We start from the raw sequence: 24,211 nt of genomic DNA, 5'->3' as shown, positions 1-24,211 counted from the left end.
GAAGGTGTGGGAATCGAAAATCGATTCCCGTTGAGAACCGGTTCCTAGTCGATCCCTCTGCTACTATCGATTCCTCTCATCAATGCTTTCCGACAATGACCTAATGCCGTGAGCTGAAAGGACGGGGTGGAGGGGGGGAAAGAAGAACTCCCTCTGGAGGAGGAGGAGGAGGAGGAGGAGGAGGAGGAGGAGGGGGGACAAGAAAGAAGATAGTCGTAGTATCTGGTATCCAAAGACACTTCATCCAGGAAGAGTTAACAGATGCGTAGTCTTGCAGTAAAGTGAATTACCGTAACACCAGGGCTGCCTGCTGATGAGTTTATTACCCAGCAGACATCCCTGCCTCACTCCTGGCATCTTATTCCATCATCATCTGCACCGATAACAAACATGTACAGTGTCCCGCACAAACTAAACCTCTGATTGTGACCTGCATCAACAATAAACATGCCTCCCCCTTCTTTCTGACTCTTCCTCCCTCTGTCCTCATCTCAAACCCCCTGTTGTCCCCCACCTGCCTCTCCCTCTACTGCGTTGCTGTTTAGCACCGGCTAATGGAGCTGGACGGATGCTTTCCTGTTAAAGAAATCCAATTAGTCGCTCCAACATAGACATTTCCTGGCCATTAGCGTTGGAAGGACAATGCTGACTCACTCGCAGCATCCCATCCCCCACCTGAGGACTTACCTACAGCGAGAAGTGGGATTCAGGCAAACTCTGATTCTAGTTTGCATCAGACCGAATATTTCACAAACTCTTTCCCCATCCTGACTGACAGCTGGCGTCTGTTTGCTCATGGGAATCTCAATCAAATCTCATTAGTAATTTGACCAGCATTCATCTACACAGTGCATCAATCAGAGCGGCAGACACTCCAAGGCCTCAGATCGATCCTCTCCGATGATGAGGGAGCAGATATTTGAGTCCATGCACATTTGATAATAGCCCTAAATCAGTATGACAGAATAAAGCTGAGCATCGCCTTTGACAGCGACACGCTGGGAAAGCTGGGCCTTTCAAGTTTTATGAGCTCCTCTCAGCAAACTTTATTCTTTCCCCTAAAGAGTGTGTTTGACCCCGAGACAGCAATTTCACACGCTGAGCGAGAAATTTCCAAGAGAGGGGAATGTGTGGAGAGGAGTTCAGAACATATGCAAAGAGCAATACTGTGGCAACCTATGCTGTAGAGTCATGCTATTACGCGTGGAAGGAAAAGAGGACCGTGGCTACGTGTGTGTGACATCTAGCAAATGTGACCGAATACAAAAAAAGAAAAAACAGGAAGCACTGTAACTCATTTAGAAACCCATGTCTTTGCTACAGAGTCACACAACCTGTTTAAATGAACTATAAGATACAATACGATTACAATTAGTCCGTTTCAAATTGCTCGTTTCTTCCGACCAACAGTCCAAAACCAAAAATGTTTCAGTCAGTAAAAGCATTAAACTTCAGTGAAGTTGTGGAAGCACATATACAATATATAGTGTTATTTCTAAAGCCACTATAGAATACATTGAATCCTCAGCTTCACAAGAATGCGTAATAAAAGGATTCCCGCACCACAGAAAGAGTAAAACCCTGATAAGAACGGCACCGTTTATAATCCCGGAGATATGCAGAAAACATACCAGGTAATCATTGCAGTTAAAAGGGATATTTCGCTTTGATTTATAAAAGCTAATTGAGTCTGGGTCACAAGCATACCAACACATGCACATATACATCCTAATTAGTGTGTCAACGCTGATGATCAAACTTCAGTGCGCTCCAGTCGAGGCTGCCGACGATCCCTCAACAGAAATAAACTTCTCGTTCGGCCGTTTCCTCAAAAAACACAGCCCCAGTCCCACAAAGAGGGTGGGTCACACTCACAAGTCACTGCAAAACTAGGAGCCCCACAACACAATGGTTATAAAAAAAGGAGGGCAGGGGCAGAAAAGATCATCTCAAGCGGGAAGTCGTATCAAAGACATTGTTACGGCTACAATGAAGTCAAAGCCTTTTGTCAGGATGCACAATTAGTTTCTGTCTGTGGAAGATGATAACAAAACTTCCTGCCAGGCTCAGAGCTAGAAAATGTCTTCATTTGGTTCTCTTACTACAAAATGTGTATAAAACACAGAAAACTATTGTCAGGTGATCAGCAGACAATCTTACTTTAGGGAGATTTATTTTATTTAATCTCTGACAGTATATTTTAAGCACACGCTTCAGTCCTCCCTCTGGTACAGTAGACACATGAGGTGAAGCATGTGGTTGTTCAAAGGCTGGAATCTGTTTTGACTTTCTAACCATGAAGGGTTTAGTTGACAGGCTGCAGCCGACGCACCCTCTCTCTGTCTGCTCTGGCAGCCGGCCCGGACCACAGATGGTCATCAGTGAGGGAGAGGAGAGGACGTCCACCTTCAGCACATTAACTGGCATTCAAACCAGATTATCGCCCAGGACTGTTTTTGACATTAAGCTACCTGGATGACAGAATGGTGTGTGTGTGTGTGTGTGTGTGTGTGTGTGTGTGTGTGTGTGTGTGTGTTTGTTAATACTGTTGTGAGCACCCTTCATCTCCTGTGTCACATTGTACATTAAACTTAATAAATATTTTGTAATATAAAAATGACACCAACAAAAACCTAATTCTGTCTCTCGTTGTTATACGAGTCAAATACAGACCTATAATAACAGTATAAAACAGTATTAAATCATTTATGTTGGCACTGGTTAAGCTCCAGGAAAGTTGTGGTTTCAGTTAGTAGTTAATAAAGTATTATAAGTCCTCTATTTCCCTAACATTAGCCAAGTTCCTAAACATAACATCTTGCACGGAAAACTAAAATAAGTTGTCAGTGAGTATTCTGCTGGTGGCTTTCAGACACTTTCAGTATCAGTGTCAACATCTTTTCCATGTTATGTTACAAAAAAAAAAGACGTACTCAAAACGTAATTGCTGTTGCAAGTATGAGAGCCTAATGTCTAAGAGTTATGTCTGTGACTAGGACGAAAGCTTAAAGCAGCAGCCTCCAGAGAGTGCAACTTTCAATACAGCACACAAAGTGGGGGGTGTAACAGGAAAAGATAATTCAAATAGTCAACCCTAACCCATCCCCTTAGGAGCAGGGAAACGCTCAGCAAGTTAATAAACATCTTGCTTGCAAATTTGACATTTTGACCTGAGGGGGGGGGCGGGGGGGGATTTCATCCTCTGTGGACCAGGAATACACTTGATAGATATCCGGACAATCTTTTGAATGGACAAAAACGTTCTTGGGTAAATGTGGAAAATATGGCCTGATAGACGGTGGTGCTACAGGAAAGTTCTGCGGCCTGTGGTGAAAAACATGGTGGAAGCATTTTGTTGTAGTAAATATTCATACAGCAAGAAATAATAACATGTAATAGTCAATAATGTATGATATTTAATATACTCAATCTGTTTTGTGTTGACACAGAACACACACAGCAGGTCTGGAGTACAGTGAAAATGCTGACTGAGCAGGTCATTCTTAGAGGGGAAAAGTAGGCCCCCCCAAGTTAATCTATAAAGGACAGATTTATGAGACCCTTAGCATGTAGCGAAGGAGATAAGGGAGTGATATGTGCCTGTAGAGCGGGCATATGATAACCCAGTGAGCACCCCTCACACCGGCTAGATAAGCCTTATGCACGGGGACGTCATGAAGACACAGTCCCTTGATTTATTGTCAGGAGAATAAGACGATGGGAAATGAGTGACCTTTTAGCCTCAGTATCGTCATAGAGGTGTGGGCAAAGGTGTATAAGAGGACAAGAGGAGAGCACAGAACGTTAGAGTTTAGTGTTTACAGCCGGCTGCAGCATCAGATTATTTCTTATTTTCATATAAGAATAAACTCTATTGCATCTGAATTTGTTCTTCTCCAGTGAACTTATTTTGAACCGGTTATAACTTTAAGACTAGAACTAGACCAGAACTTCAACAGCTTATTAGATTCAAAGTGACAGACAGACAGACAGACAGACATACCGATTATATTCAAAGTGACAGTGACAGACAGACAGACAGACAGACAGACAGACAGACCGATTATATTCAAAGTGACAGTGACAGACAGACAGACAGACAGACAGACAGACCGATTATATTCAAAGTGACAGTGACAGACAGACAGACAGACAGACAGACAGACAGACCGATTATATTCAAAGTGACAGTGACAGACAGACAGACAGACAGACAAACAGACAGACAGACAGACAGACTACATTCAAAGTGACAGTGACAGACAGACAGACAGACAGACAGATTAGATTCAAAGTGACAGAGACAGACAGACAGACAGACAGACAGATTAGATTCAAAGTGACAGACAGACAGACCGACTAGATTCAAAGTGACAGTGACAGACAGACAGACAGACAGACAGACAGACTAGATTCAAAGTGACAGTGACAGACAGACAGATTAGATTCAAAGTGACAGTGACAGACAGACAGACAGACAGACAGACAGACAGACAGACTAGATTCAAAGTGACAGTGACAGACAGACAGACAGACAGACAGACTAGATTCAAAGTGACAGTGACAGACAGACAGACAGACAGACAGACTAGATTCAAAGTGACAGTGACAGACAGACAGACAAACAGACAGACAGACAGACTAGATTCAAAGTGACAGTGACAGACAGACAGACAGACAGACAGACAGACTAGATTCAAAGTGACAGTGACAGACAGACAGATTAGATTCAAAGTGACAGTGACAGACAGACAGACAGACAGACAGACAGACAGACTAGATTCAAAGTGACAGTGACAGACAGACAGACAGACAGACAGACTAGATTCAAAGTGACAGTGACAGACAGACAGACAAACAGACAGACAGACAGACTAGATTCAAAGTGACAGTGACAGACAGACAGACAGACAGACAGACAGACAGACAGACAGATTAGATTCAAAGTGACAGACAGACAGACCGACTAGATTCAAAGTGACAGACAGACAGACAGACAGACAGACAGACAGACAGACAGACAGACAGACAGATTAGATTCAAAGTGTGTGTGTGTGTGTGTGTGTGTGTGTGTGTGTGTGTGTGTGTGTGTGTGTGTGTACACTAGTCAGGTGATAAAAACAGTATGAACACGAAGGCAGAAATGAAGAAACAGTCACCACATGGGAGCATAATTATAATCATCTTAAAGAAACCGAGGGCTGTATTACATGTAATAATCATTTTATTACATTTAATAATCATTTTATTACAAAATAACTTCTTGGCAGTTTGCTTCTGAAACACGGCCTTCATACCACAGTGTATATTACCAAATATTTACAGTCAAGCATGGCGGTAAAACGAAGCGACAGCACGAGGGCATGTTTCCAGCCCTGTCACATCTAAGAATAACAATGGCCTATCAAGCTTGTTTGCTTACATGATACGAAGCATTACAGTGCACTGACCCCGACTGGCTACAGAAATAGCAGCGCTACTTCAGGACATGGTGAGACTAAGAGAGAGGGAGCATGGGAAAACAGGCCATCAGTCCAGGCTATGCTCTATGTACAGATGTTAAATACAGTAAGTCTGAGGAGAGTGAATACGTTAAAGTGGAAATTTACATTATAATCATTTATTACATTTAATAATCATTTTATTACAAAATAACTTCTTGGCAGTTTGCTTCTGAAACACGGCCTTCATACCACAGTGTATATTACCAAATATTTACAGTCAAGCATGGCGGTAAAACGAAGCGACAGCACGAGGGCATGTTTCCAGCCCTGTCACATCTAAGAATAACAATGGCCTATCAAGCTTGTTTGCTTACATGATACTGCAGAATTACAGTGCACTGACCCGACTGGCTACAGAAATAGCAGCGCTACTTCAGGACATGGTGAGACTAAGAGAGAGGGAGCATGGGAAAACAGTGCCTCAGTCAGGCTGCTCTATGTACAGATGTAAATACAGTAAGTCTGAGGAGAGTGAATAGCGTTAAAGTGGCAATAATTAACATTGTTGCTTTAACTTATCATTATGAAGTAAATGTTGATTGCACAATGTAATGGCTGTAGCATTTAGATTGGTTCCCTATAAGCCTCGCTTTACAATGCAATTTTGTCTTCCTCCGGGTCGCGATCTCCCTTTCACAATGAAAGCCCTAGACATATACACTGACTCAATGCTTACCAGAGCGCATTTAAAAAAATAACTTACAGTAGCTATGCCCAGGTAGCACAGAGTAATATTTACTGTGGAAACGCTACCAGGCAAAAGAACGACATTGATGGATGAGGCAAAGAAAGTAACAAAACCTGCCTCCTCATTAGCTGGTGTTTTACTCTGCCTTTATCATAGCACTGAGATCAGGGTTTCTAGTTCTTTGGGATTCTTACGGTTGTTTCTTGCTTTGGACAGTAGACAGGCTGCTAGCGGTAGCCATGTCGCTAACGATACATGAACAAGTAGATCGATCTTCTTGTTGAAAAATTAAAGAACAGAAAATATGTTATCTTCTGTGTTGTTTGTAGCTCTGAGGAAAGTGGTTCCAAAAGCGGCACCAACAATACTACCACTTGGAAACGCTCTCGGGGAAAAGTTATCGGTTTCTGCTTTAACATAAAAAAAAATGGATAAAAGACGAGCGGGACAGGATAGAAAAAGAAAAACACAGATCTGGGGAGGGAGGAGAAATCAAGAGATATGTGAAGAAAGCTGTGACCTCTGACATTTATCACACTAATCCTTCAATGGCACGCTTATAGTATATGGCAGAGAGAAGGAAACGTTATCAAGCTGAAGATAACAACTCAGTGAGAAGAGAAATACAGAGCGACAAACTCGTACTCCCCGACCTTCCACTGCCACTTCTCCTGACAAGCTGCAGGATGTGAAGTATGGCAAGTTGTGTCACACAAAGGCACCTTTTACTTTAAGCGTGCATTCCTTCCCCTCAGCCACTCTCTGATTCATGCCAAAGATATTTATAACCAGTATTAAAATCTTTAGGATTCTGACTGGCAGTGTAGCGGTTATGGCCTTTTAAACATTTTAACTATCCCTTATCATTCTAGTTAGTGGGTTTTTTTTCCTAAATTTTAATTATTTTTTTTAAAACTTTGGTTATAAAAATAAATATGTGCAGCCAGATTGACGCAGATTTCCACAGCAGCCAAATGTTTAACCCCAAATATAAAAAAACTAATAAAATAAAGGATTTACAGGCATCCTGTGGGGATAGAAAAAAGAGCACACACAGCTTTGTCTGCAATCTGTGCAGATACATAATACATGAAACATACATCAAATATGCAAGTGCAAATACAGCACAGCAAGTTTCACTTAATGTAAAGGTGCAAGTGTGAATATTTCGAGCGCTATATAGCTTCAGCTTATGGCAGTTATAGAGGCACTATCAATTTCACACATTAGGATCAGTTTACTCGTCGTGGGCAGAACTACTCAGCCTGTGAGAAATGTTTTGTACCGTCTCTGGTGGCAACTGGAGAGATTTCTAAAGTCTTAGAAAATTACCCTGAGGATGTCATCAGGGGTATCCCATCTTATGGGAAGCCTGTGTTACAAACTGGTGGGTGGGGGGCGCATTTACCCGCAAGGAGGGCTAAGGGGGATTTATAATTTTGAACACTATTTCTTATGCTTTGTTAATCTGTGTCTTGCAAGTGCCTAAACCTTATGGTAACAAAATGTGCTTCGCCATTGTCTCTTAAACAGATGTGCATGCGAGTAAAGGCACTTGCAGCGTTGTCTGGTTTGGTAGTACTAATTCAACAAATATTCATTTTGCTGTCCCTATGTTTTATATGATGATGATGGAAACCAAAGGAATTGGTTGCTAAAGGCAAACTGGCAAGCATTACCTTTGAGTCCAATTAAATTCTGGTCTTGACAAGTATATACGGCAGATCTTAACTCCTGGAAGATTGAGAATGGACCTGTTTGAGGGATGGGCAGACACAGCCAAATTCTTGTCCCCCCCCTTCACAGACATATTGCCAGAACAGAAGCCCCACTTAGTTTGGGTCAACCCGGCTTGGCTAAATGGTCCAAAGGAATGTTATGAGAAACTCTTAAGAAGCGTATACACTAAAGGCCTTGTCACACGTTCATCAATCACATTAGTCCTGTGACGCACCCCAAGGCATTTTAACACACACCACACACAAACACATACAAACACACACACACACACACACACACACACACACACACACACACACACACACACACACACACACAGGGCCCTTGGCTTTAATCAGGCACTGAGAACGAAAAGGACTGTCAGTGACTCACGAAGCCCCCACACGGCTCCTGGCACAGCAGACACATTTCTCCATAAACTCACCATGCAGCAGGGTTTATAATGCCATGAATGATCTACTCAAATAGAAGAATCACCAATTTTTCTACAGCAGAGACTAATAAATATACATGATATGTGCATTTTGCAATAGTAAAGAATATTGTTAAGCCATCTTAATCAAGATCCAGCTAACAATCCAGTCAGCTGTAATTCTGCAGAGAATTCATAACTTCTTTGAGTCAGTGCACAATGGTGCTCGTTGGGAACTTTTCCATAAACCCCTTCGACACCAGACTCTCTGACCCAAGTGTGTTTTATCGTTTCTTCATAAATATACATGCTTCTTTTGTATCCTGCTTGCTTGTATTAGCCGTTACCAGTAAACAAGGCTTTCAGTTAATTATGAGGAGTCTAGTGACCTTATTAAGGTCACATCAAGAGGAGACATTTCTAAAACTAGTCTTGTTGTTGCGACCTTGGCCTGAGTCGATGGCTCTATTCCTGCTGGCTGCACACAGTAACTCTCCTGAAGTAGAGAGGACTGGCACACAGCTCCAAACAGAAATAGCAGTTAGAAACTGGACTCTGTGGAATTACAGGAGTCTTAGGTGCGAGTGGATCAAGATACGATGAGTGCAGATTAGTAAACCAGATGTAGTTGATCAGTATTAAAGTACATGTATTAATATTTATTGTACATGGTAAACAAATCTGAGCTGGAAAAAAACCTTTCAGATATATTGTTAGTGCTGGAATTATTAGTCAATTGACTGATTGATTCCTTGACTCAATTGATGGAAAATGAACTGTTAACCAATTTGATATCCATCTTATGGAACAAAATGTCAAACAGTATTGGTTCCACTTTCTCAAAAACCCTGTTAAAAAAAAGATTGTGCCACTAGTTATGTTTGTTTACAAGGTACTCCACAGGGCAGCCTTATGGATCATCAGGTGTCAAAACACTGCAATATGGGGTTCATGTCACAAAGTAATTTACCAGGAATGTGCCTGGTTCAGCATTTCTGTCCGAAAACCCTCCATTTATTTACTGGAACCAGGAACTTTGCAGTTATGTGGTTTGCATCTTGGGCCATCAGGACGCCCCCTTTTTACCACTTTCTGAAGTCTTCTAGACTGACAGCTTAATTGATCATATACATAATCATTCAATGCAACCCTAATACATTGTACACAGTTGCTCCTCTGCATGGAGCCTGTGTGAGGTTCAGGTGATGTTTTAACTGCTGTGTGCAGGACAATGAGATGGACAGTGGCAGCTGCACCAACCAAACTGCACATTCCCACGATGCCTGAGAGAAAACAAGGTCAACTTGTCATAGTGACCTGCCAGATACTTTCCCTCACACACACACACACACACACACACACACACACACACACACACACACACACACTTACTGATCCCCAGGGTGCTGGAGCCGAATGTCAGCAGTCTCCTCTCAACATGCCATCAGAATGAACGATTTCCAAAAGGCAGAGGAGACGCAGGACACAAAGAATGTAAATACAGTGGAGAGGATCAGAGTGGACCACACAACAGGGAGAGAGGGAGTCACATCGCTCTCTGATTTCTCCTGGTGATCTGGCACTATATTCCATTTCAACAGACCACCTGTTGTACAGATCAGACCTGGCTCGGTTCTCAGCACACCAGACTCCAGTCAGTCTTTCAAGGGGGCTCTGCTGACTCACAACTGTTACAACAGTACGGCAATTAAGTTCAGGATGGGTCTCTTTATAAGGTCATGTGTTTGTGAAAATCTATGGCACTTTTATGTATGACGCATGATAAATATGAAGCTACAGCCGGAAGTCGGTTAGATTAGATTAGCATATGGACTGAAAAGCTAGTTTACCAGCACCTCCAAATGTCTCCAATTAACACGTCATTAAGTCTTTGAATCTGTACATAAAGCAAAGTGTCAAAACTAAACTAATGGAGCGCCTTGGGAGCCGAGTGGTTACAGTGCATGCCATATAACGTCCCGGGTTCAACTGTGACCTTGGGACCGTCGTTGCATGTCATACCCCTCTCTCTCCTTCATCCTCCTTCTGTGCTGAAAATGCCCCCAAAAAAACTCATTTGTGGTTTTACAGGAGTTATTTGCTGGACTATTTCTCAGCCAGGTACAATGACTACATGGAGTCTAATCCTCCCTTAATCCCCCACGTAACACTGAGCCCTGTTGAACTACTGCTGAACAAACCATAACTCTTTATTTTCTCTGGATGCCAATTTAGAGCTGGAATCTCACCCGTGTATCCCGTGTCCGTTTGAAGCAGTTGTCCACTGTCAAATAAATTACTCCACGCAAACACGTGGTTAAAAAGCAAGTATATCTCTGGCCTTACGTACATCCATACACTTTTTTTCAGAGCAGTAATTTTGACTCGTCGCAGCAGGAAAAGCACATGAGGAGCCAATAACAATAGTTATGTTATTAGTTACACCTGTGTTTAACAAGTCAACATATCTGCAGTGAAAGAGGTCTATAACTTAACGTTTCACTCCATATTTTATGCATTTTATAGCGTTTTAATTAAGACCTAAGATAATGAAAACTCTTAGAGCTCTGGAAGAATGCTGGACTGGCATCAAAACAGTTTGTGAGCAGTCTCAGACCACAGCTGTAAAAGATCCAGCCCTTCAGCGGCAAGGTGCAGCACAGGTTCACTGCCCTGAGGCTAATCCCTCTTTGATAAGCAGCTCTTTGGTCTTCCCTCAACAGTGACACTCCAAAGAGAGTCCACTCTGTTGGCCAGCTTTTGATAAGTACAGTACTTGGCAACAATATCTACTCTAGTTTCCACACTCAGCTATTTTTTCACACACACACACACACACACACACACACACACACACACACACACACACACACACACACACACACACACACACAACTTCTAAGTGTGTGTGGGATGCAGTAATCTTCCCATGACCAAAGCAATAACTCCCATAATATAAAAAAAAACATTGTTTAATTACTTTTACAAATCTGTGTGCGTGCATTTATGTGCATTTGTGTGTGTGTGTGTGTTTGTGTGTTTCAGTGAATCTCAGAGGTCCATTTCCTCCTGCCTGCTCCCATAGTGGTACAAACGCCCCCTCCATCCTCTTTCCCACGTCCCAGACGATAAAATGGTCTCCATATCAGCCACACTGTGAGCAGGCAGAAGTAAAATAACACAAGCTGCTCTGGAAGTATGGGAAAGGCCAACCAGGATGGTATTTTTGTACAATGCTGATTGTGACAGTACAGATCTCAAAGAGAGAGAGAGAGAGAGAGAGAGAGAGAGAGAGAGAGAGAGAGAGAGAGAGAGAGAGCGAGAGAGAGCGAGAGAGAGCGAGAGAGAGAGAGAGAGAGAGAGAGAGAGAGCGAGAGAGAGAGAGAGAGAGAGAGAGTGGTCTCATGACATGGCTTCACAAGTATGAGATGTACGTTGGTTGCTGCTGGCATATTATAGCTAAAGATAGATCGCAGATACACAAACACACACACTGAAAGCTTTTTACCCGTTGACTCACGGGATCAAAGTCCTCAGCAGCAGCTCTCTCCTTTTTTGGTGGACGCTGCAAGTGGCAAAATTGAATCACAAAATCGTTTGCTGCTCTTTCATGACAACACATCGTTTGCTACCCTTCGTGTACATGTACGAGTCTGTGAATGTGTGTGTGTTTGATAAGAAAGCATCTGCACCGGAATATTATATTAAACTAAATTCTCCCTCCTTTAAGTGCCAAGACAAGTCAAAAGGTGTTCGATGGCTAAAGGGCAACACACGCGGCCCGACGTTTAGTTTTGCGTTATATAATGCCTTGACGCCTCCAGTATGTGAGCTTGCATAAAAACAATAGGCGTGAGTGTATTTACGCACGTCATAAGTCGTCAGTATGTGTGCCCTTCAGTGTTTCTCAAATGCAATCTGGTTTTTATTAAATGAAAACAGTGATTAAAATCGAATGTATTCATAAAGATCTACTTTAACATCATGGAAAAACTTTCAGTCCTGAGAAAGGAAGTGGTGACCTAATGAGGCGTTCATGCCATATAGGATGGATGGTATAGATGGGAATGATTTTAATGTTTGCGACTTGCAAGCTTTCACGTAAAACATATCAACTCAAGGCTGTTGTATGATTACAGAGTTGGTCATGCGTGGGTTATTGACAATATAACCCACTACATTAAGAAAGTATTGATACCATTTCATGGAGCCTGTAAAGACATCACCTCATGCTGTACTAATTACAACATGTTCCTTCATCTTTGTACTACACACTACCATAGTCTCCTTCGCTTGTATCCCATTGGTTTATACTTAACGTAATCAATAAGTAATACCTAACATTGTTGCATCCAGCCACTGCATCCTGTTTTAATGTGTAATACATAACACAGTGGAGGTAAAGATATCGTTTGTATCTGCTTTAGACATCAGGCTGCACAAGTTAAAAACTCTACAGTGCAAAAATGAAACTGGTAAATTGTGCAAACTGCCAACAGAAACTGCACTGACGTAATCTCAAACTCTGGCAAAAAACATGTGAACTCATCTCTTGCTCACATGCTTCACTTGCTAAAAGCTTTGATATTTATCACAGGACAAATAAGAAGATCAATTTAAAATATGTCACATGTTGTGATCTGAGGTCCGGGGTGTTTGTGCAGCATGATGAAGCAACGGAACGATGAAAACAATGATCTCTTTTGACTGCATCAGCTGTTTCTACTTGGAAAAGTCAGATTAAAACGAAATTAATAAAAACCGAATCAAATTAGATCACTTTCAACTGAATGTCATGTCTGACCTAGATAGAAAAGGATGTTTCAGTAATCACAGTTTCATCAGAACTTCAAGCACAAAATAATTAACTGGAAAAATAAAACTGATGTATGACTAAAGCTTTGAGATGCAATCTTATAGCACAGAAAACACTTTAAATTAAGACTTTAATAATCCCAGAAAGGAGAACAAACCATACAAGTTAACTACCAACAGTGATCTTCTGTAACTAACACAGTGTAGCCACAGCAAACATCAGTCTGCTCTGTGGAGTCAGCGGCACAGTGTCATGGCCGAGGCCTGACAGGTTGCATTAGGTTAAAAGGATCCTAATGTGCATTAGATCAGCACGGAGCATTGTTTCAGGAAAACAACATCTATTATTAAGCAGGGTGTTGAACTATCAGAGAATAGACAGAGATCCTGACAGCCAGGCCTCTAGTCTCCACTTTTGCCCGTGTAGCTTCCGGAGGACTGCTTCAGATGCAAACATCAGCTCAAGCTTTGTTCTCCGAGAGCTCAAAGTCTCTGCTACCCATCTAGCATCCATCTACAGCGGCGCTGAGCGCTCGCTCAAAAACACTGCAACTTAAGAAAACACACACAGGCAAAGAAATGTTTTGACCAATCAGACTAAATCATCCAGCCTTAACTGGACCTCCAGCCAGTAATATTTAGTAATATAACTTTCATAAAACACGAGCTCATCAGCAAGTCCTTTGCAGTAGTTATCTACGGTTCCTGGAAATCACATCTATATCACGCTAAAAAATCAAAAGAGACCGGAGGGCAAAAGGAAATGCCCCTCGGCCGGGCAGCGAGTGTTTCTCTCACATTGGCACATTACTTAGCAGAGGGACAGAGAGGGCTATGTGTGTCTGTGTGTTTGACCTCAGAGCAGAGACGAAAAGGGAAGAAGCACATCAATCACCGTGTCAGAATGAAAAAGAGACCAGAAATGAACATGCAGCAGCCAGTGATGGAGCAGCTGTCTGCGGATTGGATTCTGCATTCCTCTGCTGCTAATCAATAATTTTTATTCACAGCGACAAAACAACATTTTATGAGATTCATCCATTCTATAATACGTCTTATAAATACTATCTAACATCAAATGTCTATGTAGTGTGATGAAGAAGCTTCCCTGAGAGCTGAGAAGTCTGAAGTCTCTGCTCTGGTTTTATATCAACCTTCAGCTTCACATCACAAATCTAAAGCACGTGCCTGGTTTTTCTCCTCAATGCTATAAACTCTTCTCATGAACACACTTGACCGCACATCATGCTGGATAAAATCAATGACACAGCAAGGTTTTCACTACTTGATGTACTCCATGTGCTTGGCATGGTAACATCTGGAAACCACATGTAGGTTTTGAAAGAAAATTCAAAGCCCGTCCTCGTCGTAGCCCCATCTTGTTACCATCTTATCAGATACCTCAGGGAGTGGCTTTATTTATAACATCTTATATGTTTTCTGCTGCATTAATGTCTTATTGATGCCTTCCAGGATCACACATTTGACGTCTGAATGTCCTGCAGCTCTGTGGATGCTCATGTTTAAAAGCTTCTGTCCTTTGGCACTTTTTTTAAGAGACACAAATCAGATAAAGACACACTGCTTAGTTTCTTTTAACTTTCAACCTCTTAACTTTTATTTGTGGCAGAAGGGAAACTGGTTGTTTGCAGCAAGGGGGGGGGGGCACTTGGCCCCAGAATCAAAACGGCTGGTAGTCAAACCTCTCTATGCCCTGAGTAGGTATTTGTTTGTGCTTGCATGACTGCCTGTGTGGTTACTCAGACCCTGAGGACAGCAGCACTGTATCATCACATCCAAATTTAATTCAGCTCATATAATCTCCCCATATTTTATTCCTTAAATAGTCTGGAGCAAATGACGTCAGCTCTCATCCTCCTCACCTATGATAAAGACCGGAGTGGAGACACTGTACATACAACCAATACTTTAGCTTTTAAAAAGGCATTAGAGCAGCTGTTTTCTGGATGATACAAGAACAACTTTAAAACAAGTTCCTTCTGGGGTTTCAGGTTATTCACAGTGGACTATTTATTCAAATATAGTTGTTGTTCCCAACAAAGCAAGCTTGTTGTAATAACTGTATTTTGTTAAACAGTGCAGTGTACACCTCAGACAACTAACAACAACATTGTGGCATCTGTTTGTCCCATGAGAGTTTTGTGGTTTACATAAATTACTTGATTTTATTACAAATTAAGCAAAGTGTTTTTGGAGTTTTGCAACATCAGTAAAGTTAATGATTTTCTTTGCCCGGATGCATTTCATAATACACATATGGCCCATATATCACACATCCCTCATCCCATTTGACAGTGTGAATGGTGTCGATTTCAACATTTTGGTAAAACTCCACACCCCTGCAACGCCTAAGAATGATCACTATTTCTTACAAACCACCATATTGAAACCATAGGTTTGACTCGAGAGTCGCTGTGACTGACAAAAAGGAACAGCTGGCTCATCTGTTGGCCACTAAACAACCTTCGAAACAGAGTAAAAAAAAAAAAAATGGGCATTTCTGGAGACAAAAATGCCAGATTGTCCCTTATAGACTGACACTGGCAAATGCTCGTCTTTCCACTTAAAGAACTGGTCACACATTTACAAACATTACTAAAAGAAATGTTGTATTATAATGTTGAAACAGTGAGCGAGCTCTAACAGTACATAGATAAATGCACTGTAGAAATTCACTTCGCAGGAGACTGTCGGTGTCACCACAGTGTTTCCATAACCTATAAAGGATTTAGTTGTCTAACCGTAACAATATTTAATTTATTCACCTTAACCATGATGATTCTCTAAGCTCAACCCTTCTGTAGTGGCCTTGCACAGATATTGCAGAAAGCCAGGCATTGGGTGTAAAACAATACGTTTTTATTTAACGTAATTTGGAGTTTTGCAGAATCCTCCAATCACGATGATTCTTGTCTAGTGATCGGGTTGAACTTGGATCAAAGAGATTTCTTTAGTTGGAGTGAACATAACTTTGGAAAAAAACTTTAAAAACACAGAATGACGAGCTGCAGAACAAATATTAAAGAAATACCACTGAAATCAGAGGGCAACATAACACAACACAATAACAACATTATAATGAGAAGATTTAACAAACAGGCCGAGTAATAATGAAGGCAGGCCGTTTCTTTATAAGGAAAAGCTGCTCAGTGTTTGTTTGTAAAGCTGCTTCCCTCCTGTGGGCTGGCTCATTAACACTACAAACAGGGCAGCTGCCTGGACCCTCAAATAACAAATTACTCTTCTACAAGCTTAATGATTGACTGATGGAAAAGATAAGAATAAAACAAACACCGCCCTTCCTGATTAAAACTGCAACTTGCTCTTCTTCATATCTGATCCTCGCACACAGTTTATCTGTCCACTTTCATACGATGTAAAAGAGAAAGAAACACATTTTTTACTTTTGTGTATCAAAGTGAACCAAACCAACACATCAACATAACGACATCCTTGTGGGGAAGATAAACACAAAGCTGCAAGCGCGTGTAAGTCTGAACTGCTGCAAGAGTCCATTTCTAAAGAAATTAAACAAAGTCGTAAATCAATGCAATTCAAAATAGTTATTTAATTATTCATTCGAGCTAACACTAGCACACTGCACCTCTGATCACGGCGGCCTCCTCAGTGACCTCCTAAGTAATGTTGATGTTTTTGGCTGATGAGTTTTCTCAGTTTGTCTACAGAAAAAGAACCCGCTGGAGGTTTAGAGTTCATTTCAGGGCTGATTCAACATTGCAGAGTTTGGCTTGGTTTGTTGTTTCAACCGTGACCCGGGCTTTACTAGCAAGAGTACAGAGCAGAGCAGAGTTATTATTATTACAGTATCCTCACTGCACTCAAGTGTGCAGCGCTCTCGCAGATAATCTGGAAGAACAAAACCATAAAACTAATGATATTATATTTAATGTGTGCTTCTTTTCCAATGTATTCATGGTAGCTCCATCAATATCTGCTCTGCATTTCATATTCATGTGTAGCATCACGCAGGGCTGAACCACCAGAGCAGTTTGGGGTTTAGTGCCTTGCTCAAGTAGGACCTGACAGTTTGATAGGGACTGCATATGAGCTTTCTTGCTCTTGCCAGCTTCATAAACCCAGCGCCGCGTAACTTTCAAATGACTTCCAAATGGCGGGATCACATAAACAGTCTTGTAATACTTGTCTAATGAACTGTGCTTTAATACGACACGTCAGAGAGAGAACAGGCCTACATCCTGCTTTCTTACAGAGCACAAGGTTCAAACCTGCAAAACACTCAACTGAGCATCCGTAGGTGCAACAAAACCCATCATCCTGTGTGTTAAATGTCATTCACTTTAACCCAACCTACGTTTATAACCTCAATAATTAAATACTTACAAAAGTGTACAGATGTGATGTATAAGTTAAAGTGAATTTAAACAGTTGGGTTTCACAGTTTGTCATCAGCAGTGAAACTTGTGAAAAAGTGTGTGTGTGTGTGTGTGTGTGTGTGTGTGTGTGTGTGTGTGTGTGTGTGTGTGTGTGTGTGTGTGTGTGTGTGTGTGTGTGTGTGTGTGTTTTGACAGGCCTGTGAGGGCACCAAGTGTACGCAGCTGTCCGTCTGGTCAGGAAACTACAAAGGCCGTGACAGAATTGGCTCTTCAGATGTTATACTAGCTAAAGGTGATCTATAAACGGTCTGATATAAATGGATTTACCCTGCAGTCAGATATAGGGATGTACGTGAGAGCACTCTGAACTGTACAATGCGTGTTGAGGCCCTACTATATGATTTACAGACGAGGCCGATACTGTGATCAGGATTTCGGTTGGGAATCACTGGTAGTGCGTTTCAAATCAAACCAAACTGGACAAATAAAGAAAATCTTTTCTGAAAGCAATTACTCAGTAGAAATGGCAAAATCACATGCGTTTGCCCATTTCAAGCCAACATATGAACAACAAAAAAAATATGTTTTAGGACAAAAGCTTATTCTGTCCTAATCTGATAATGGAAGAATGAACAAGGCAGAATATGAACTTCTTTCCTTTTACACAGTAAACAAGTGTCAGACTCGCTTTGGCAACAAAAAGTGTTGATATTAAGATATCAACACTCGGCTCGGCTGCAGATTGTTTTTTGCTTGAGCTACATGATGCAATCATTTGCTGCTACTCTGTAAACACACACACACACACACACACACACCCACACACACCCACACACACACACTCACACTGATGACAACAGCACAAAGTCCTGGGAGCTTTCTCCACCAGTAACAGCCCCCCGCCTTCTCCATCACTGGTTTGCTATATTGACCCAGGTAATGGTGATAATGGATGTTATTCACATCAATAGGAAGATCAAACAGTAAAAGGAAACCCTTTGCTTCTACAATTCATGCTCCCAAGTGCAAAGCATCAACCCATTATATGGTTCAACAAAGAGACACCGGATGAAAACGCTGTTTCCATTTATTTGCAAAAACACCTTAAAACATATAATAATACACGGAATGTTTTAATGTTTCTCTCATTACACTTAAAGCCTTACCATCCCAATAACATGGCTATGGTATGGATTTATTAAAGCCCAAAAACTCTTATTTGGACTGGAAATCGACATGTGAGACAATAACACCGTCCTCAGCCTGACAGTCTACCTATCAGTCATGAAATATCTTCTCCATGGCTCTTTCCCACACTAACCCAGAGTGTGGTTTGAATATTCATTACCAGACAACTGATGGCAGGAAAAAATGTTGTCACACGAGACCTCCGACTGAAACTGTGAAAATGTGTTTTTTACACTTGATATAAAGTGGTAAATGATTCAGACAATACGACAATACTATATCTATTATAAGGTTATGGCATTACTACAGTAATAATCTCACAGTGATCCTTTAAAGCCAGCCTATGTAACTTTTGCTGAAGAGCGACAGCTGAGGCCACAAGTGGTGATTACTGTATGGATTATTGGATAATGGCGCAATATCACTTGATGTCATCATTGGCCGACCAGAACATAAGCAGGGAACAACAACGTCTTTCAGTGAGGTATAAAACCTCCAAAATGTTTCTGTGACAACACACAACATTATGTGTGTAAAACATAGTGTAACAGTAGCGCATGAAGAGAAGTCTACAAACTGCAATATCTATTAGCCACACTCGCTGTACCCAACTAAATAACAATTGAAGATGGGTATAACTGCTTAGAAATTAAAATGTTCAAATTGCAAAAGAAAGATTGTGTATTCATTCAGACGTTACAAAGGCTCCGTCTACAGTCCATAATCATACGGTTACTTTAGTGACTTGTGTTTCTGTAATCCTGCTAAAACATGCTAAAAACAAAGACACTTTGCACCACCGATGTTGACCAATTCCCACCAACACTATCTTTGCTTTGGTTTTACAGGGTTTTAAAAAGCGTTGTACTTCCTGCAGTCAGAGTACTTGAAAAAATGTAAGACAGACATGGATACACTCATAAACTCAAAGCCTAGGCTGTATAACAAATATATCCTGTTGTCCTTAGTATTAAACTCACTGTACTTTTCTGTGGCACAAGACTGATAATCTTTAGCCTTTGTACCGCTTCCTTTCCAGGTTTCACGGGGGATCTGGATTATGTTTCACTAATCCTAACAACCGTAAATTCAGCGAAACAATTTTAGACATCCCCCAGATTGATGTTGCACCGTCACGGCCCGGATAACCCGGAAAACCCTAGTACTGTTCCTTTTCTGTGCAGTGTTCCTGAGGAGTGTGTTACTTGGGAACACATAAACAGCTCAAGGATTTATTTTAGGACAAAGATAAAGACACCACGTGCCTGTGACGAACTTCCTCCACACAAGGACCTGCAGGCATACTCGTTATTTCCATCATTGGTTAGTGAAGGCCCTGTCACACAGTGGCGTATGGCAGAAACGTATGCTGGCGCATATGAAAATGAGCATATACAACGTATACAGAGCCTATTGATAGCGCATCACGTACTTATACAAAACATATCAGAGCGAATGGCCAACATATTCGATGAATGCCCAACAGATGCACAACACATTCCTAGCGTTCCTTCGCCGTATGGCAGAAACGTTTGCCAGCGTATACGGAATATCGGCAATACGCTGGCGTACGTTGTTGAACGCTGAGGCCGTGAAACGTTTTTGAACATGCTCAAAAATGCTCACTAAAGTAACTGTATGATTATGGACTGTTTCTTCCATACGGCACTGTGTGACAGGGCCTTAAGACGCATTGAAGGATATTTAGGTCAGAAACTCATGAATGTATCCTGCAATATTCTGCTTGCGATGAGTAAGAGTGGTATATTTAAAAATTACTTGAATTTAGTATATTGTAGCTAAACAAAAAATGTTCGTAAGTCGAAGAAGATCCAAGACCCACAAACTCCCTTATCTGCTCATATGAATGGATCATCGCTGTGGATTTGTACCGGGAGGAGAGGTCTGAATTTAGGGACTGATCCTCTGCCACATTACGAGGCCTCAATGTTCTGTGCTCTGCGGTCGAAACACAACAAGGGCATTTATTGTCCGTGACCGGCTCATTTCTTCTGAAGAGCAGCAGTTGTTTTGAGTACATGAAGCTGCAGCACGGCGCCTCGGCCGTGGCAGAAAGTGATGACCTTTAAATGGGAAAGGTCTAATGTGGCTGCTCTTTCTTTCTCTGCAGCCTGATTAGCTGATGTCACAGGAAGTGAATAGTATCCTTCTGGAGGGTCACCACTGCACATCCATCTCGACTCCGATGTCATCAAGGCCTTGAGATGGAGGTCTGGCACAGATACAATAGCACTCATTTGTGCTGCATGTGCACATACATGTGCGTGTATTCAAACAGAGTTCCTTTGCAGATCCAGCAGTCCTGAGTGGATGTTAATCAACATCATAAAATGCTTGAGATAATAACCATTAAAGAGAAACCACAAAGTCACTCCAACAAATCAGGTGTGAATTATTGCCTAAAACCAATAGGGCTTATTTGATTATTCGATTAACAAAAAGCTAATCTGTAACAATTTTCATCATTGCTTAAGTAATTTTTCAAGCAAAAATGCCAAAGATTTGCTGGGAAACCAATCTCAGTTTTAAATCTGACTGAATCTGAAGTTGTGATGAGTATTTTTCACTATTTCTTGACATTATTTAGACCAAACTACTCATCAAGTTATAGGAAAACTTGCAGCATAACGTAGATTGGCTGGTCTGTATTGTTGACAGGTGGAAGATTCTCGTGTTTGAAAGACTTGTCAATATCTCTTGAAGTCAAACACAGTGGAAACATTACAGACAAGAAGATGTGTGCATTTTTGTGGTAAAAAATGTAATCCAATGAACGTGAGGGTCGATGTGGATTAGAGGAGCAGGGCACCAGGCCTGAAGAACACCAGAGAGGGAGACAGGAAGTGCACTTGATAAGAGCAGAGAGAGTTGGAAAAGATCACGGACAATGGTGGGGCTGAACCTAAACAGGAGATCAGCACAGTTCATGTGGTCGAAGACGAACAAGGATAAGGAAAGGTAAAGACGTGGGGGAGTGGGAGGACAAGAGAGGAGGGAAGTCAGGCTCACAAAGAGGAAGGGGTAGGGGGCAAAATCACACATTGACCTGTCCTGTTTCAACAAACAAGTGAAGAAAAGGCTGTTGAAAGAAACTGTAAGGTGACATGCCCCTCTCACCCAAATACCGCCACATATAAATCTACACTCACACGCTCTCTTCTAAAAATAAACATTCATATGCACCTCATCATGCATCTCACAAGTTGCCATCCAACGTATGTTATTATAGTGTCACGCAGCTGATTTAAAGTAGTATGATTAAACTGCACTTTTTCTTCTTCTTTTGGCTCCACACTATAAACCTGTGCAGTTAGAGCTAGATCTCACTCGGAGACTGTGTTTGACTGTGTTTCTCTGCCTGGGGAGCACTGAGCCACTTGATCAAGGCAGGGAACAGACGAGAGCTGACAGAAAGCAGACGGAGAGCTCCCTGACTACAAACCGGACCTCTGTGGATGTCAGTGGCTAAAAATACATGCAGCAAACTATTCAAACTACCAACACCTTGCTGCATATATACCATGGAAACTATCACAAGTATCACATGTCAATATGATCATTTCAATTACAATGTTGCAGAGTATAGGTGACCACCAATCCTGACGTGTTTATTCACAACATGTACAGCATATCTTTTCGACTTTCGCACTGTCTGCATTCCTCCATTTTCATGCATCACACAACCTGCGAACACCAGCCTGTCATGTCATGTCCACTCCAATATATAAAACATTTTGTTAGGGTTATTAGCCACAGTGTTCAAGTTGTTGCTGATAAATATCAGTGTCTTTTTGGGAAGACCTTCAACAGATACTTATATACAACAAGGTAACAACAGGGGCTGGAAGGATTACTACCCTGGGAGGGTAGCGTTTTACTGAAAAGTAATGTAAGCAAGAGGGGACTGTGCAGTGTCACAGAGCTGCACCTACAGAAGCCTACATGGCGGTATGAGCAGGCTACAGGGAGGTAAAGCTCCTCTGCAGGCAACAGTTGACATGAGTCTTTTTTACCTCCCGAAAGTCTCTTGGGAGTTTTCTGCAGCATAAATGAAGAAAAGTTGACTTTGCCCCGTTGGCTCAGTCGCATGACCACAGCTGAATATGCTCGCGCAAGAACTCATCCTACATCACACTCTGCAGTTCTATAATTCCTACTTTCATCATGACAAAGTTCTTCTAAATTATTTTCTTTCTCGGGTATTTTACACGTGTCTATCTGTGTTGTTTCTTGACATAAAGATAGTTTGAAACAGCCACATATATCCCACTAACAACAGTCCAAATCCTTGAGTTGCACGGATCGAGTATCAAACATTTCTAAGGGCACTCACCTCCCCAGGTGTGAAAGAGGACCAGAAGTCCGACGAGTAGAGAAGAAGTGTCCCGTGCAGCCATGGTTGTAGGTGGGCACTGCAGCTGTCCGTGCTGGGGTGTGTATGGAGGGAGTCTGACAGGGACTGGTCCTCCTGGAAAGCTGTATGAGAGGCAAAGAGAGGAGCAGCGGTGCAGCGCGGGGAGGCAGATGATGCAGGAGGGGCAGACAGGAGGTCCTGCACTGTAAAAAAAAAATGTCCGTCTGTATGACTAATTCAGGCGCACAAACAGTCGGTCTGAAATGCGTAGTTTTCTCTTAACACATTGTTTGTTTCAAACAAATCGGTCTCAACTCTTTTGTGGCTTATTTATTTCAATGAATAGACTAACTTTAGTTCAGGATACGAGTTCAAATGAATAACTGATGTTATTTTTTGCAGTGTGCAAAAAAAAGGAGGCACTTAAGTGAGAGCAGCAGGAGGGCGGAGGTCTGGTCAGAAATACAGTGTGAAGTTATAATTTACAGCATTCTGGTGTTTCCAAGATTACAACATGATAGATGTATCCATCAAGAGTACTGTAACTCATGTTGTGTCAATAGGAAACCATGACTGGTGAAAACTAGCATGACTTTCATGAATTTTGTTCTCTGTCAATAACTGTTACAAAAATAATATTTATCTACTTCCAGCCTCTTGTAAAAAACTGATAGTATGACTCGCTCTTTTTGCAAGATGACAAGCTTAATGTGGACATGATAAGAGTGTTGAATCAGACAGACTCCCTAAACAAACCATGTAAAAACAAAGTGCCTGCCAGAGGACAGCATGTCTGATAGTGACCTCCTGCACTTCTCTGATAGGTAAACCAGTTTGCCTGGAAACATGGTTTTGACTGTCACGGTTTGGATAGCTGCAGTGTTTGCCAAAATGTAAGAAAGCAATGAAAACTAATTCCACAGAGTACTTAGAGGGCTGCAGGAAAAAAGACACAAAATACGGTGCTGTTGACACTCTGGTCAGATATCAGGTCATTTTGTCTTGCTTGATCCAAATCAACATAATTAAACAATTATGTCTGCTGACGAGACTGGAGAGTAGCACAATACATATACACAGGAGCTTCTCAGTCAATAAATTACAGTAGTTACT

General features: G+C 41.6%; 1 protein-coding gene across 6 annotated transcripts in view; it reads right to left on the bottom strand.

The window, feature by feature from the left end:
* The window catches only part of mcamb (melanoma cell adhesion molecule b), a 34,753-nt gene extending 11,106 nt beyond the window's left edge, over positions 1-23,647 (bottom strand). For 5 of the 6 annotated variants that reach the window (XM_029446193.1, XM_029446195.1, XM_029446194.1 and 2 more), the window contains exons 1-2: positions 23,585-23,604; positions 23,078-23,301 (exon numbers count right to left, since the gene is read on the bottom strand). In XM_029446193.1, coding sequence (XP_029302053.1) covers positions 23,078-23,301; positions 23,585-23,589 — 229 coding nt within the window. In that variant the 5' untranslated portion in view covers positions 23,590-23,604. Of the gene's footprint in view, positions 1-23,077; positions 23,302-23,450 lie in introns of all 6 variants that reach the window. The other variant, XM_029446197.1, reaches the window with a different exon arrangement.
* Between the last annotated feature and the right edge of the window lie 564 nt (positions 23,648-24,211).

The sequence above is a fragment of the Cottoperca gobio genome, chromosome 13 (genome assembly GCF_900634415.1).
Source record: "Cottoperca gobio chromosome 13, fCotGob3.1, whole genome shotgun sequence".
Lineage (NCBI taxonomy): Eukaryota > Metazoa > Chordata > Actinopteri > Perciformes > Bovichtidae > Cottoperca > Cottoperca gobio.
The sequence above is the reverse complement of the archived record's forward strand: the minus strand, read 5'-3'. Positions and strand labels throughout refer to the sequence as shown.